This window comes from Paramormyrops kingsleyae, chromosome 13 (genome assembly GCF_048594095.1).
Source record: "Paramormyrops kingsleyae isolate MSU_618 chromosome 13, PKINGS_0.4, whole genome shotgun sequence".
NCBI classification, from domain to species: domain Eukaryota; kingdom Metazoa; phylum Chordata; class Actinopteri; order Osteoglossiformes; family Mormyridae; genus Paramormyrops; species Paramormyrops kingsleyae.
Window position 1 is genome coordinate 20239674 of NC_132809.1, and position 14688 is coordinate 20254361.

Here is a 14688-nt window from a genome sequence, read left to right on the forward strand (position 1 = left end):
TGGCTCATTCACCGCTTATAAGAGGTCTCAGAGTAGCAGCCCACAACATGTTTTTAACTCATTAATAAATCTGGCCTGTATATTGATCTTTTGGTTTTCCACAGAATATTAAATTATGTAAAGTCATTCCACAGTCATAGCAAAAATACATCGGTTATCAGTCCACCACTATGTACTGTGCAGCCTTCTTCAGTAGTCTATGGTAAAAGGAACTATTTAATAATACTAATCACATACTGTAGTAAACTCAGACAGTTCAAACGGCCTGAACTCCAACTAAGCCATTTGAGTCAGAGCTGAATAGGAGAAGATAATGTTCTGTTATAGCTGAAAACCTGAGAGGGTTACTAACACATACTGCCCTAAAGCGCCTGAACACTCCCTGCAAAAATAACCTGGAATAAATAGAGACTGGTTTTGTGTAAGGCTGAGACTAGTAGGTGTGGATCCAATACAGAACAGCTTTTTGGTAACCTGGGTTTTGTTGCATATGAATAAGAGCAGCAGTTTTGTCACCTGAAAGTTGGAACACCTTGACTGCTAGAACTTACAGTATGGCTTTCTGATGAAGCTCCTAACCCTGGGTGATTATGTTCACGATATGTTTCTTTGCACTGTTGACTAAACTGCAACTCAGCGTTTGATGTGTTTTGTAATAACCTCTGCCAGACAGACCTACATCTTCATTTAAGTCACATGCTCAAAAAAATTAAAGGAACAGTTTGAAAACACTTCAGATCTCAATGAGAAAAAAATCATGCAGGATATCTACTGATATGGACTGGGTAATGTGTTAGGAATGAAAGGATGCCACATTTTTTGATGGAAATGAAAATTATCAACCCACAGAGGGCCGAATTCAAAGACACCCTGAAAATCAAAGTGTAAAAATGATGCGGCAGCCTAGTCCATTTTGCCAAAATTTCATTGCAGCAACTCAAAATCATACTCAGTATTTTGTATGCCCCCCACATCGGGGCTGCTCCTAATGAGACGACGGATGGTGTCCTGGGGGGTTCTCCTCCCAGATCTGGACCAAGGCATCACTGAACTCCTGAACAGTCTGAGGTGCAACTTGGCAGCGTTGGATGGACCAAAACATAATATCCCAGAGGTTTTCTATTGGATTTAGGTCAGGCGAGCGTGGGGGCCAGTCAATGGTATCAATTCCTTTAACCTCCAGGAACTGCCTGCACACTCTTGCCACATGAGGCTGGGCATTGTCTTGGACCTGGAGGAACTCAGGGCCCACTGCACCAGCGTAGGGTCTGACAATGGGTCCAAGGATTTCATTCCAATATCTAATGGCAGTCAAGGTGCCGTTCTCTAGCCTGTAGAGGTCTGTACGTCCCTCCGTGGATATGCCACCCCAGACCATCACTGACCCACCACCAAACCGGTCATGCTGAACAATGTTACAGGCAGCATAATGTTCTCCACAGCTTCTCCAGACCCTTTCACGTCTGCCACATGTGCTCAGGGTGAACCTGCTCTCATCTGTGAAAAGCACAGGGCGTCAGTGGCGGACTTGCCAATTCATGTTGCCAGGCAGTGAGCACAGGGCTCACTAGAGGACGTCGGGCCCTCAGGCCACCCTCATGAAGTCTGTATCTGATTGTTTGGTCAGAGACATTCACACCAGTGGCCTGCTGGAGGTCATTCTGTAGGGCTCTGGCAGTGCTCATCCTGTTCCTCCTTGCACAAAGGAGCAGATACGGGTCCTGCTGATGGGTTAAACACCTTCTACGGCCGTGTCCAGCTCTCCTAGAGTAACTGCCTGTCTCCTAGAATCTCCTCCATGCCCTTGAGACTGTGCTGGGAGACACAGCAAACCTTCTGGCAATGGCACGCATTGTTGCACCATCCTGGAGGAGTTGGACTACCTGTGCAACCTCTGTAGGGTCCAGGTATTTCGTCATGCTACCAGTAGTGACACTGACCATAGCCAAATGAAAAACTAGTGAAAAAACAGTTAGAAAAGATGAGAAGGGAAAAATAACAGTGGCCCCCACCTGTTAAACCATTCCTTTTTTGGGGGTCGTCTCATTGTTGCCCCTCTAGTGCACCTGCGGTCAGTTTCATTAACATAATAGCAGCTGAAATGGATTAACAACCCCCTCTGCTACTTAACTGACCAGAGCAATATCCCAGAAGTTTAATTGATGTGATACTATACTCTGATTAAAAAGTGTTCCGTTAATTTTTTTGAGCAGGGTATAATTGACAAATGCATAGGCCTGTCGCGATAGTCGATAAATCGATTAATCGCACGATAAAAAAAAATGCCCTCGATAATTTTTCCGGCCGCGATAATTTCATTTGCATACTTGTTTGTTATCCGCGACTGAATGACAACTCTCGTTTCCTTAGCGTAGGACAGCGGTTCCCAAACTAGGGTAGGCAAGAGGCTGTAGGGGGTACGCCAGCGGGGGGAATCACGAATTCGAACAACGAGACAATCAGTAATTCTCACAACAGCGGAGTCGCTGTCCTCCAAAAAAGCCGTAAAACACAAAATACAGTCGTGTTTATGTCATATGTTTTTGTGCTTATTAAATTTAAGTGTTTCCAAAGATTAATCCCACAACAGTAATAAAATAAATGTCTTTAACATAAATACTAAAGAATAGATCGCTTTAATCGCTATTACAGTTGGGTATGGGCACGCGGTCTTATTTAGAAAACATACAAAAAGAGACGCATATAATGTTTAATCATTCGTTAATTAGTATTTGTGCGGTCCAGGAGGTTAATTTTGGGGATCGTTAAAGTGATAGATCACCTATCTTGATTAAGCCTGATTCGGTTCGTTATATATATTATTAAAAAGTAAATATTAAGTAAGAATGAGAATATGAACAACCATGGGAATTATTTTTACAGTGAAAACAATTGATATTAATTATATTGTATGTCCTTGAGTAATCGATAAAATCAGTATATGCAAGACATCAATCTGTAATAGTGGAAAATATGTCCAGTTGATATGTCCAGTATGATCTAGGTCTGTGTGGTCAGACACTGTGCAATAAACAGAATTTTTAGGAACATGGCAAATGTTCACATTGCAGCATGGAAGTAGGTTCACTGTCACAACGCTGACAGGGGAAGCAGAGGCGAGGAGACATATAGGATCGATCAGGGAAATGCGGGGTTTAATGAGCAAAAGGAACACACACTAGCGGTAAAGCAGAATTACAATACAATGACAGGACTGGAGAAACAAACGGAAACACGGACTAAATACAATGGACTAATGACAAGTTTGACAACAATCAGGAACAGCTGGTAAACACGGGGAATCCACACAGGGTTAACGAGGGGGCGTGGCACACGGAAAGAGCGGACGATCGAGGCATGACACTCACTGGAGTGCTTTGTCACAGATAACTTAATTTTCTTTAACAAAGTGCCTAACTGCACATTAAATAAAGTCCTGCATATTTTTCTATTCTGAAATTCTGCCATGGCATGCACCAGTATGATGCTGGTGCAACTTTCCCAGGACCCTAGTCAAAAATATCTGCCACTCTGGTCGCGGAAAACAAGCGCTAATGGAAATATATGAAAAACACGGGAGCGGTAGATTTTTTGAAATTTGACGGGAATGGGACGGTATGGGAATGACATCCCACGGGACTGAATGGGATGGGAATGGGTTTTGAAAATTTGGTTGAGCCTATTGTTTAATATTTTTTGAAGTGCAATTTTGTTTACATCCATTTTATTTATTGTTTTTGGTATTTATTCAAGTGCATTTTTTGTTAACAGAGACTGAGTCCATTGCTTTTATTGTTTTTGGTTGTTTTGTTCATTGTTATTGTGGATATTTAAAATGTTTTCCATTTTCAGTGTTAAATAGTCTAAAAATAAACGTTTTTGAATTTTGAAAGGCGTATGTGCATTATTATGCCATTATCATTATTCTAGATGAAAATGGTCTCAGATCGACAATATTATCGTTTATCGCGATAATTTCTTGGACAATTTATCGTCCAGCAAAATTTGTTATCGTGACAGGCCTACAAATGCAGGTGAATTTTACCAGTTAGATCAAAGCATTTTCATTTCACATGCACAGATAAAGCTGAGTGAAGGTCGAACAAGGTTGAACACGCCCCTCAAACTCCACAAGCTGTTCATTGCTTTGACTTGTTTTTAATACGCCTGAAAAATAGCGGATATCATATTCACAGCTGGTTTAAAACCAGCTGCCTGTGTGCTGGGCTCCTCGTTACGCGTCTGCCTGGGCGCCAGGTTGGCTGGGCTGTCACTAATCCAGTGTTTTTCAGTCTGGACCTTGGGGTCCCCGAGCCAGTTCACGTTTTTGCTATCTCCTGGACAGTCCACACTTTTGCTCCCTCCTTGTTCCCATCCTGTCTGGGTGGGAGCAAAAACATGAACTGTTTGGGGATCCCCGAGGTCTAGGTTGAGAAAACTGCAGTAACCTGACAACTAATCTGAGATTATTACTGCTGATAAAGAGCAGTTTCAAAGGTACTGCCAAATATAGATCTGACCCAAAACAGTCTTTCTATAAAACTGAGAGTAGACGTGCAGTATCTGGCATAGGGTTAGGTGTTATCTGTCTTTGTGAGTGGCTTGCTGATGGTGAATATTTATTACACCTCTGGAAATGTTTTTGTCTAATTATTAGCCTAGTAATGTGAACGGCCAGCAATACCTAACAGTTCATCTTGTGGAGGCCCTCAAAGATTGACTTCAGACATCCTGCAGAATCATTGACATCAATTTGAGTGTGATCATGGAAGGTGAAAATGTGCCATGATGAAGGGTGAGTATTTGGGCCCTTGTCAGCTGAACAAATCCCATCTTCTGGTGTGACATGGGGGAGGGTTCCTGCCAGTTAACCTTATGCATTCATTTTCTGGTAAAAAAAAAACAACTCAGCTGACCACATGCAGAGACATGTACTGCATGCTGGATGTAATATGAGAAGGGTCAGAAGAACACAAGAACCTTATCTCCCCCCACATTTGCAGATCTTTTTTGTAGCTGACATTAAACATTTACAGCATCCTTAACGCAGGGCATATTTGGTGTTCTGCAATGGCTGTGGTACGTGGCAAATTGGTCGGCACAGGCCACATGCTTTGGGAAAAGCAGCATTTTGAGGCAGGAAAATGACGAGATTATGCCTGCATTTATTGAATGATTATTATTAAGGCAGCTTGACAAGCGCATTGGCCAGTTTATTAGGAACAACGTTCTTCTTCAAAGAGCCAATCATGAGTCTGCAAATGTATACATACAGCATGCAGATAGAGTCTAAAGGTTCAGACTCTGTATTACTAAGCATTAGAATGCCCAATATGCTGGGTCTGTATAAGAGTTTTCCCCAGAGACTGTATAAGTAAATATTAATTTCTTTCTTTTTTTAATGCCCAATAACCTCTCCCCTGGAGGACAACTTTATTCTTAAATAACCGCATTTCTCCGCAGGGTGGCTGGGCTCTCCCTTAGAGATAGGGTGAGGAGCTCGGTCATTCGGGAGGGACTCAGATTAGAGCCGCTGCTCCTCCGCATTGGGAGGAGCCTGATGAGGTGGCTCGGGCATCTGGTCAGGATGCCTCCTGGACGCCTCCCTGGTGAGGTGTTCCGGGCATGTCCCACTGGGAGGAGGCCCCGGGGAAGACCCAGGACATGCTGGAGGGACTATGTCTCTCAGCTGGCCTGGGAACGCCTCGGGATTCCCCCAGAGGAATGTATTTTTACTGTCTAAATATATGTATTCAGTTAGTGTAAAACTGCACAGCGCTATCACAGCGAATGCAAGACTGAAGCGTTACCCTTTGTTTCTGCTGAGAGACGTGCCCTGTGACTCATTTCCCCGCACATACAAGTTATCTTACTGTAGGTCGAACTGGTTGGTTCGACTTTTAAGAAATTTGAGTTCTAATGAGTTCGAGAACTGAGGTACCACTGTACATTGAATTTTTGGACCTTTACACATACTGTCACATTTTTATTTCATTTCATTTTTAGATGGTCACTGTATTTTGTTAATTGTCGTTAAATATTTCCCCCTGAGCTTTCAAACCAAATAAGTCTTTTTTGTGTTTATTCCTGTCCATAATGTTAATGTTTTGTGTTTCTAACATTCCCTGAACAGCAACAATTTACCCCCAGTCTAGCCTTTTACTGTAGAGTATCAATGCTATTCACAAGCATGCAAAGTAGTATTAAGACTCATTACAAAAAGCTGACAAAATCTAAATGACATTTAATCCTGTCATAAAAGCAGATCATTCATTCAAATCTGAATAACCCTTAAACAGCAGAGTAAGAACCTCAAATTGTTACAGTGCAAGCCATTTACACGTGCACTGTGTGCTGATGTTCCGTGTAAAACCGGAAATGGATCCTGGCTGCCTGTGTACCACTGAGGAGGACTCTGTCCTCATTCGGTGCCTGTTTTTCACCTGGGGGAACATTGTGTGTAGATTTCCGGGCCTGTCACATGCTACTGCTCTGACAGGGAGACTCTAGGATGATGGAACATTTGTCAAATATACCTATGGTGATAATGATGGTGGTGATGGTAATGATGGTGATGAGGATGATGGTGATAATGATGGTGGTGATGGTAATGGTGGTGATGAGGATGATGGTGATAATGATGGTGGTGATGGTAATGGTGGTGATGAGGATGATGGTGATAATAATGGTGGTGATGGTAATGATGGTGATGAGGATGATGGTGATGATGATGGTTATTATTATTAATTATTATTATTGCATAAGAGGCACAGAGGCTCAGTGGATGTCACAGTAACTACACACCTAGAGTTAAGTGGGATGGGTGTTATTGATATTTAATTATACTATCTTTATTCAGACAGGGGAATGTGGATCAGCAGGGTATTTGATCCCAGTTTATGACTGAGATACGCTGGCAATAAGAAATAAGGGTCATTTCATGTTTACATACAAAATGTATGTAGTTGCCGTTTATGAATTATGCTTGCCCTCGTAAGTGAAAATTTCATGACTGTCATTCAAGAACTATATAGTGTGGAGTTCAGTAGCACAGGTTTAGTGTTTAGGCTAAACTCTGTGCTGAGAAGTAGCCAAGCTGAACTGATCACTGGATAAAGTTAGGCGCAACATTTCAAAGGGGATCTGTGGCTGTTGTGATTTTGACGGCTGCAGTACACCAATTGAACAGCAGAGGGGGCATGCTGCCTCCCTGCTGGGTCTGGTCACGTACTGTGCCAAAGATATAACCTAATCATTTATTGCATTACATAAATTAGGTAATTACACAGATACAGTTTGATCCCTTTATTAGTTATACTTAACTAGCACAGTCCTAGCTAATTGGGAACTTTCCCAGAATTTGCAAATGTTATTTGAAGGGTGGCAGAGAACGCTCTTACTGTAACATTAATTTCCACATTTTATATTTTAACAAAGGTCAGCACAATAAAAATAAAACATAAATTTTATCAATTTAACGCAATTTAACGTAATTTATCCATTTAAAGTAATGCTGAGAAATAATTTTACGAAAAACTGTTATTTTATAAAAATGCTATAAGTAGTATACTATGAACTTGCAGTCCAGCCTTGGACCCACGGTCTTTGATGTGTAAGCCGACGGTGTTACCTGCTGTCTTAGCACTGCCCTTCATTTGTTTTAGTATGATTAGGCTTAACTGTAGTAGTAGCAGTGGGACAACTTTCTGGGAACATCAGGACAACTGAACAGTTTGAATGTTTCCATACCTGAATCATATTGTTTGGAAAATGTTCCTAGAATGAAAAATAGTTAGCAGGGGTGCTTGAAGTTTTAAAAAGTAAATGAAATATTGATTAGCTATAGGAGATGTGCTAGTAGTCAAGTCAAAAAATACATGGGTGTACTGGATGGGTGCTGCAAGTACTGGGGTGATTTTAGGTTTTGAAATGGTTTAATTAACACACTTTGGCAAGCATAATAGCATAGTTTTATACCAACATGCACAGTACTGTAAATTCAGTTGTAGCCACATGACTGGCTGTTTGAAAGACAAAGTTGCTATTAGTGAGCAGACTTCACCTAATAAACTGTATAATATAAATATGTATTCTTAGACACTGATTATTCCACACCACTAGCTGTGTAGCTCATTTTGTAATGAATTTGTTACATGCAGCACTGTGGAAATACTTATCTAGGCAGGAAGTACATACTTCCTCAAGAAAAAATGAATTTAACATTTGAATACATACAAATGAATAGTAACAATTGAAAATAAAAAGAATTTCTTCTGTTCTTCAAAAGGTTACTGATATCTGATTGGATGGCTAGATGAACACCTCTTCAGTTCCCAAACCTCTCCTCTGGGGCACTCCAGCCATTGCATGTATTTGTAAAATTTTACCAAAAGCTTCTTTAATTAACTAAATAATTTGATATGGTATACTGTAGATTAGATAAACATTTTCTACTAGTCAAGTAGATGTGTGCAGTACATGGTGCCATAGTCATTACTGGTGTGATTGTGTACCATGGATTATGGCACTATGCCATTAACACAGCAATTAAACAACGTATTTATAAAAAAATAAAGCATTTTATTTTCTTCAAAGCTTCAGTTGCTTCTGAATACTTGTCTTTATGTAGTATATGTAACCGGTTTACTTGCGTTTTGTGAATTTTCTATTAAACACACTCTGACACTGTGTTCTAAAAATGATTTTATATAATTATACCCATTAAACAAAAATAACCTGGTTAAATTATTTGAAAATGAAAACACATTTGCTAATCTTCTTGCAAGGTGCGTGATAAAAGGCACAACTGCGCAATTAACGCATGGTGACGCCGTGCTGATAGTAGTCACTTACGCTAGGTACAGGCTGATAGAGTAAGAAAGGTTGGGAAAGATGGATAAAAAAAGATAAGTGGAATGTCAGAACTGGCTAAGTCATTGACAGGAGAGAAGACTATTCTTACATAAGGGGGTGCAAGTCATTGACAGGAGAGAAGACTATTCTTACATACGGGGGTGCACTTTTGTCATAGTGCGGCCTGACACAGGCAAGAAAAATGTGACAATCCACTTGAGGTTCAGAAACAAGGGTTTATTGAATTAAACAGAACACACTGGTGAAATGCACAAATTAAAGGGACCACAAAGAGTAAAAAACAGGGATAAATTAGAACCAACTAAAGAAACCAGAAAATAACACCAGCGAACAGAGCAACAAGGGGAGCAGAACTAAGAAACAAACAGAACTCCTAACACACAGCAACATCAACAGTAACAGACTGAAGGACTGACTGAGAGCAGCCACTTAAATACAATAGACAACCAAGCTAACAAGAAGGGCAGATGTGGAACGTCAGACAGTTAACAAATCAGAGGCATGGAACAACAAAAAAAGCATCAGGTGAAACACATTAACAGTAACAAGCACAGCAACCAAGGAGCTAAACAGATACCAAAACTAGGCAACATAACCATTAACTGGGAATACAACATTAAGATAATAAAAATGGAACAGAAATACAAAATAAAACTAGAACAGAATACAAGCAGGGCAATCTTTCAAAGGAAGACAGAAAGAAAAACTACGAGGTCCATTGTTGCGGGCCATCAAGTTCCTTTTCAAATGGAGCGAGAGGTGGGTTCACATTGCCAGCAATAAGTCAGACTCATTCCCGGTCGGTGTTGCCCTTTGGAATGTCTTGGTATTCCCTGGTGGAGCTGGAAGAGATGGCTGGTAAGAGGTAAGTCTAGGCATCCCTGCTTAGACTGCTGGATAGACCCTGGATAAGCAGCAGAAAATGAATGGAAGGATGGACCGAATGTTTTAGTGGTGTGACATGATGCTTTAATTTGTGTGTTTTTGTATTCCATGATACAATTTGGCTCACAGCTATCATGTGACCACTAAAGTGTTCTTCGTCTGGTACAGCAGAGCTGGTAACTTTTAATAATTTAATATATATTTTTTTTTAGTTTTGTTGTAGAACAGAAAAGTTAATATGAAGATCTTAAGGCTTTTTCCAAAATAAATGCTGTTGATACTCTCCCCTGTCTCCCAACTGAAAATTATGCATTCCATGTTCTTAATATATTATCAAAATATTTTTATTTGCACAAAGGGACAGGAGAGGCTACTCCTCCCAAGACTTGTAAAAAGCAAAAAATAAAGTGAAAAGTACCGCTATAGTCAACAAACACATTTTTAGTGCAAATCCTGGACTGATATGATGAGAGGTTTTGAAATGGCTAAGTTGATACACTGTGACAGACTTTTACACATGAAGATCATTTAAACATCATGTTCTCTGACTGACTATGATTTCTTCCCAGTGCTGTATAAATGCAAAATACATTTAAGGCTAAATGCCAGTGCCGTATGATGACAGAGTCTCCCTACAGCACAGTGGAGTTTCTGGTCAATCAGCGGAGCTGTGAGACTTTCAAGCCTGCCTGCAGGCTGTCGCAGATGTGGGGTCAAATCCACAGCAAGCACCAGCGTGGCTTTGGGAGCTTCTGCGGGGGGGAGGACAGGATGACCGCCGCTGGTGGAGGAACACGTGCGCTAACACTGATGACCTCCAGCTGCTACTCTAACTGGCAGTGCTTTCAACAGCAAGCTGTAAGACTCTGCATTTCAGCTTGAGTAAGAGCATCACACCACAGGAGCGTGTTTCCTGCTAAGACGTGTCACTTTGGGAAGATATGAGCCTTTCACATGGGATGTACTGGATCTAAGGGAGTGTTTATGAGTGGCTTTCCAGCCAAGGACATTGGAACTGGTAAAGTGCCGGATTGGCAGGTTAGTTTGTTTATATGCGTTCCTGGCACTGCCCGTGGAGCCAAGCAACCTGACAGATATTCTTAGGATGTGGGGGCTCTGAGACAGGCTGTTGGGTCACACCCCATGCTGTGGTGATTTGGAGGGATTAGCTGACGTGTGCCAATTGCCTCTGAGTGCTGAGCTTTGTACCCACATGCACTGCCGAGAATAAATTTGCATTAACGTGACGCCGGACAGGACTGGCCGTCATCCCCGCCAGGACTTCTCCCCTGCAGAACCGGCCCAGCGCAAGACAGATACAGAGGGATCTTTTCCAAAAAGCCCAAAAATAGTCCCTGGTGAAGGTTAGATTGCATGTGTTTTGTTTCTCTTTTTTTGTACAAAGTTCACTGACATTGCAGGCTGTGAGGAAGTCGTAAAACAGGAACTTAGAGAAGGTGGGGGTGTTGGGGGGGGGGTGGGGGTGGGCGTCAAAATAGTGCAGCTATAGCCAATAAATACCCAAAAGGATGTGGCTGCTGAGAAGGCATTCACGGACTGCTTCACAAGCTGGAACTCTGTATTACATCCCAGAGAAAAAGGACATGTTGGATTGTCAGGCTGGGGAATCACTGTGCTGCAGACTGGAGTAGAACAGATGTGGAAGCACAAGGGAACGTGGCATGTACCTCCGACGCCACCGTCCTGCAATGCTGCCAGGTAATGCTGCCAAGACCGCCACCCTGCAACACTCACGGGCAATGCCACGGATGCCACCACCTTATAGCACTCACGGGCAATGCCACGGATGCCACCACCCTATAGCACTCACGGGCAATGCCACGGATGCCACCACCCTATAGCACTCACATGCAGTGGATGAGGGAAGGATGGCCAACTGGAGCAGCTGCAGCAATTATCTAATCCCGTTGTTCTGAACCTTAAAATTTCAGTACCATGGAACAAAAAAGTACATTCTGAAGGGAGGAGTGAAAGTGAGTGTCTCTCGCTGAGCACTTAAGCGAGGACACAACTGTGACTCTGGTGTCATTAGCAGTAAAAGGACAGCTGTACATCCTCCAGTATAACCCACAGTCAAGCCTTTAACGGCCGAGTGACTGGCGATGCTTAGGCTCGGGCCGTTCTTACCATAACACTGATGTGAGTATCTATTAAGATGTTAATGATGAACTTGCAGTTAATCCGCCATCTAAATAGAGTTAAGCAGAAAAGCGAAGGACAGTCCACAAAGCTGAGTATGTGGCCCATGATGCAGCATGTATGGTGTAGCCCATGTTATGTAACAAAAGAACCTACTGCTTGTGGGAAGTTTGTAGCTGCAAACCGAAAGCAGTGAGGCCACAGTGTCGTAATATTATAATAATTCTGATAATAACTGAAAGAAAGGCCGGTAACAAAAGAGTGCAGGAAATGCTCAGCTTCACGGAGCACAGGCCTAACTTCAGCAAAAGTGGACAGGAAGACAGGGCCGGCGACAACCCAGAGGAGGGGGACGGAGATGAAGGAATGAGATTAAGGCCTACTCATGGCACACCACTTCAGAAAAGAGACAGTGATCAGCGTCTGAGGTCAAGGATTCCCTCAGGATGAGTGAAATTGTGACGCAGATGTGAGCAGTAAGTGTGAGTCTGCATCCCTTGCGGAATGTATTGCTTCTTCAGGCAATTTCTCCAAGAATAACCTAGACATGGCAGACTGAAAGTAAGTCTTAGTCGTTTTTTGCTACAGCTATACTGTGCGAATTGCAGTATTTGACATTGGCATGACTGTTTCTTGAATTTTTATGATTATCACAGTCGCATAGTGCCTTGTATTTAACCCTATAATGCCAGCATGTACTGTAATACAATATTTGTAGATTTAGCTTCAGGCTCCCAGTCTATGTAATGCGACCAGAGCTGTCACGATTGCTCGATTATTAAGAAATCGATTACAACTTTCCTTATGCATTATTCGGCAGTATGGTGGAAGGAAGACGACGTATAGCGGGTCCAAATAAAAAGCGAGATGGTGGAAGCGCTTCACATTAAATGTGAATGCGAATGCAGTCGGCTGTCAGTACTGCAAAGCAGAACTTAAATATCATCACAGTACGACTGCAATGCAAATTCATCTGAAAAGAGGACCTTGGGGTTTGACGGACTCACCAAATAACACGAAGTTAGCCATATATATGTGCTATTTAGTCAGTCGGAGAGGCCTAATCAGTCTTTGTCACCACTGACTTTATTTCTCTTTTTATGATTCCTGTATGACAAAATAGCCCCATCCCTTAGCTGTATCGTTTTACATAATATGTATAATACACCCTCTCTCCACTAGGTGGAGCCCATTCTCTCCCTTGTGTCTTTACCGGGTGATTTGTTCACACAAGAAACGGCCAAATTCCAAATAGTAGACACATATCTGGTCAAGAAATATATGCACTCGAGCATAAAGTTACAGTGCAAATTTCAAAAGGCAACTGGAGCACACACAAGTTGAATGAGCATGGTGGAATTCCAATCTGTAATATTCCTGTAACATATTATGAATCTGTTCAGCAAATGGCCCTATTATGAAATATATATTGCAGGTAATGACATGGCAGAGAGAATGAACCTGTGATAGGCTTGTGTGAGGTTAAAAGTGTGACTGTCACACCTCTCCCCATCAGGACATGCAGAGTCCCTTTATCTATTCTATGTGTTCTGCTGAGAAGAACATGGTTCTCCTCTTTGGGTGTGTTTTTATTACAAAGCCTTTATGAGCACTTATGAAGTGCTTTATGAGTATGTCGAACAGAATGTTTGTGTGTCTATATGTGAGTGTCTTAGTGTTATGATCACGATAGATGAGTCAGTGAATGCCATGCAAGCTGACCCAAATGAGAGAATCGAATGATATAAAAGCAACATAATGCTTGTGTAATATGATGGAAACGTTAACGCTACGGAAGGCAGAAGGATCTGCGTCATGCTCATGATTGCCTGTCCCCTTCTGCTCAGGTTACAACTGGCCTGCTTAGCAAAAATTAATGATGCATGGCCATTGAAGAGCTTCCCTTAAAGGAGGTTAATGAGCTGATTGAAGCAGGGCTTTCGGTCATCAATACCCAGCCGAGCTTCACTTTGCTAGCTGCAAGTCAGTGGGGGAATAATATTGCGGTGAATGAAAAAAATAGCTGAACACTGAGGGAGAACTAGTTCACTTTTACCTTGTTTTAAAGTGCAAGGAGTTCAGTGCTCAAAAGAGGTTTTATATTTGGAAATGCTCACTGTATGTTAGCTGGTATTTTCAGCAGTGGCGTAAGCAGAAGTGTGCCTCCGCAGGACTGTCAGACTTGCTACTGTATGCTTTCCAGTAATTCCAGTTTACCTGAGGTTTAATTAATGTAGCCAGATTAAGCTCATTTCATAAATTACTCAAAGCCATATGTGATGTTAGGAGAGATACTGGCATTGTGGCTCATTTTTGTTTTTTGGAAAACTTTTTCTGTGTATCCTTTCACTGAGGCTTTGTTCTGTGCATAACTCAGAAAACACAGGAGTGGAAATTCAGCTAATAGAAGAATGGCAGGAAGCAGCCCGCGGTTTGTGGCCGAGCTGTTATTGTTTGCACTGCGTCTCCGGTGACATCACTTCCTTCCCGATTGGGCAAGACAGTGTAAGAGGTATTCAGTAAGGGACCCTCCTTCCCTGTTTACCTGTTCCCTGGTCTGGATGTTAGTCAAGGTAGAAGATCGTCGCTGGCCTGAGCGATAAAAAAAAGTAACTGTACATTAGGGAATCGGACATTCTAATGCAGAGCAAAATGCAGTTTTGCAGAGAAGCAGGTTATTTTTTGTGCTTAAAAGTATGTATTTGCTCATAATATTTCTTTAGTGGACATTTGTATGCAAAGTGAGTAATGAATTCTATCTGTGACCTG

At 41.9% G+C, this 14688-nt stretch overlaps 1 protein-coding gene across 1 annotated transcript in view; it reads left to right on the forward strand.

Annotated features, from left to right (window-relative positions):
• The first annotated feature begins 11271 nt into the window (after window positions 1-11271).
• LOC111846646 (diacylglycerol kinase zeta-like) overlaps window positions 11272-14688 on the forward strand; it is a 106241-nt gene continuing 102824 nt past the window's right edge. The window contains exon 1 of the mRNA XM_072698375.1: window positions 11272-11478. Within this exon, the coding sequence (XP_072554476.1) occupies window positions 11417-11478 (62 nt within the window). The 5' untranslated portion in view covers window positions 11272-11416. The remainder of the gene's footprint in view (window positions 11479-14688) is intronic.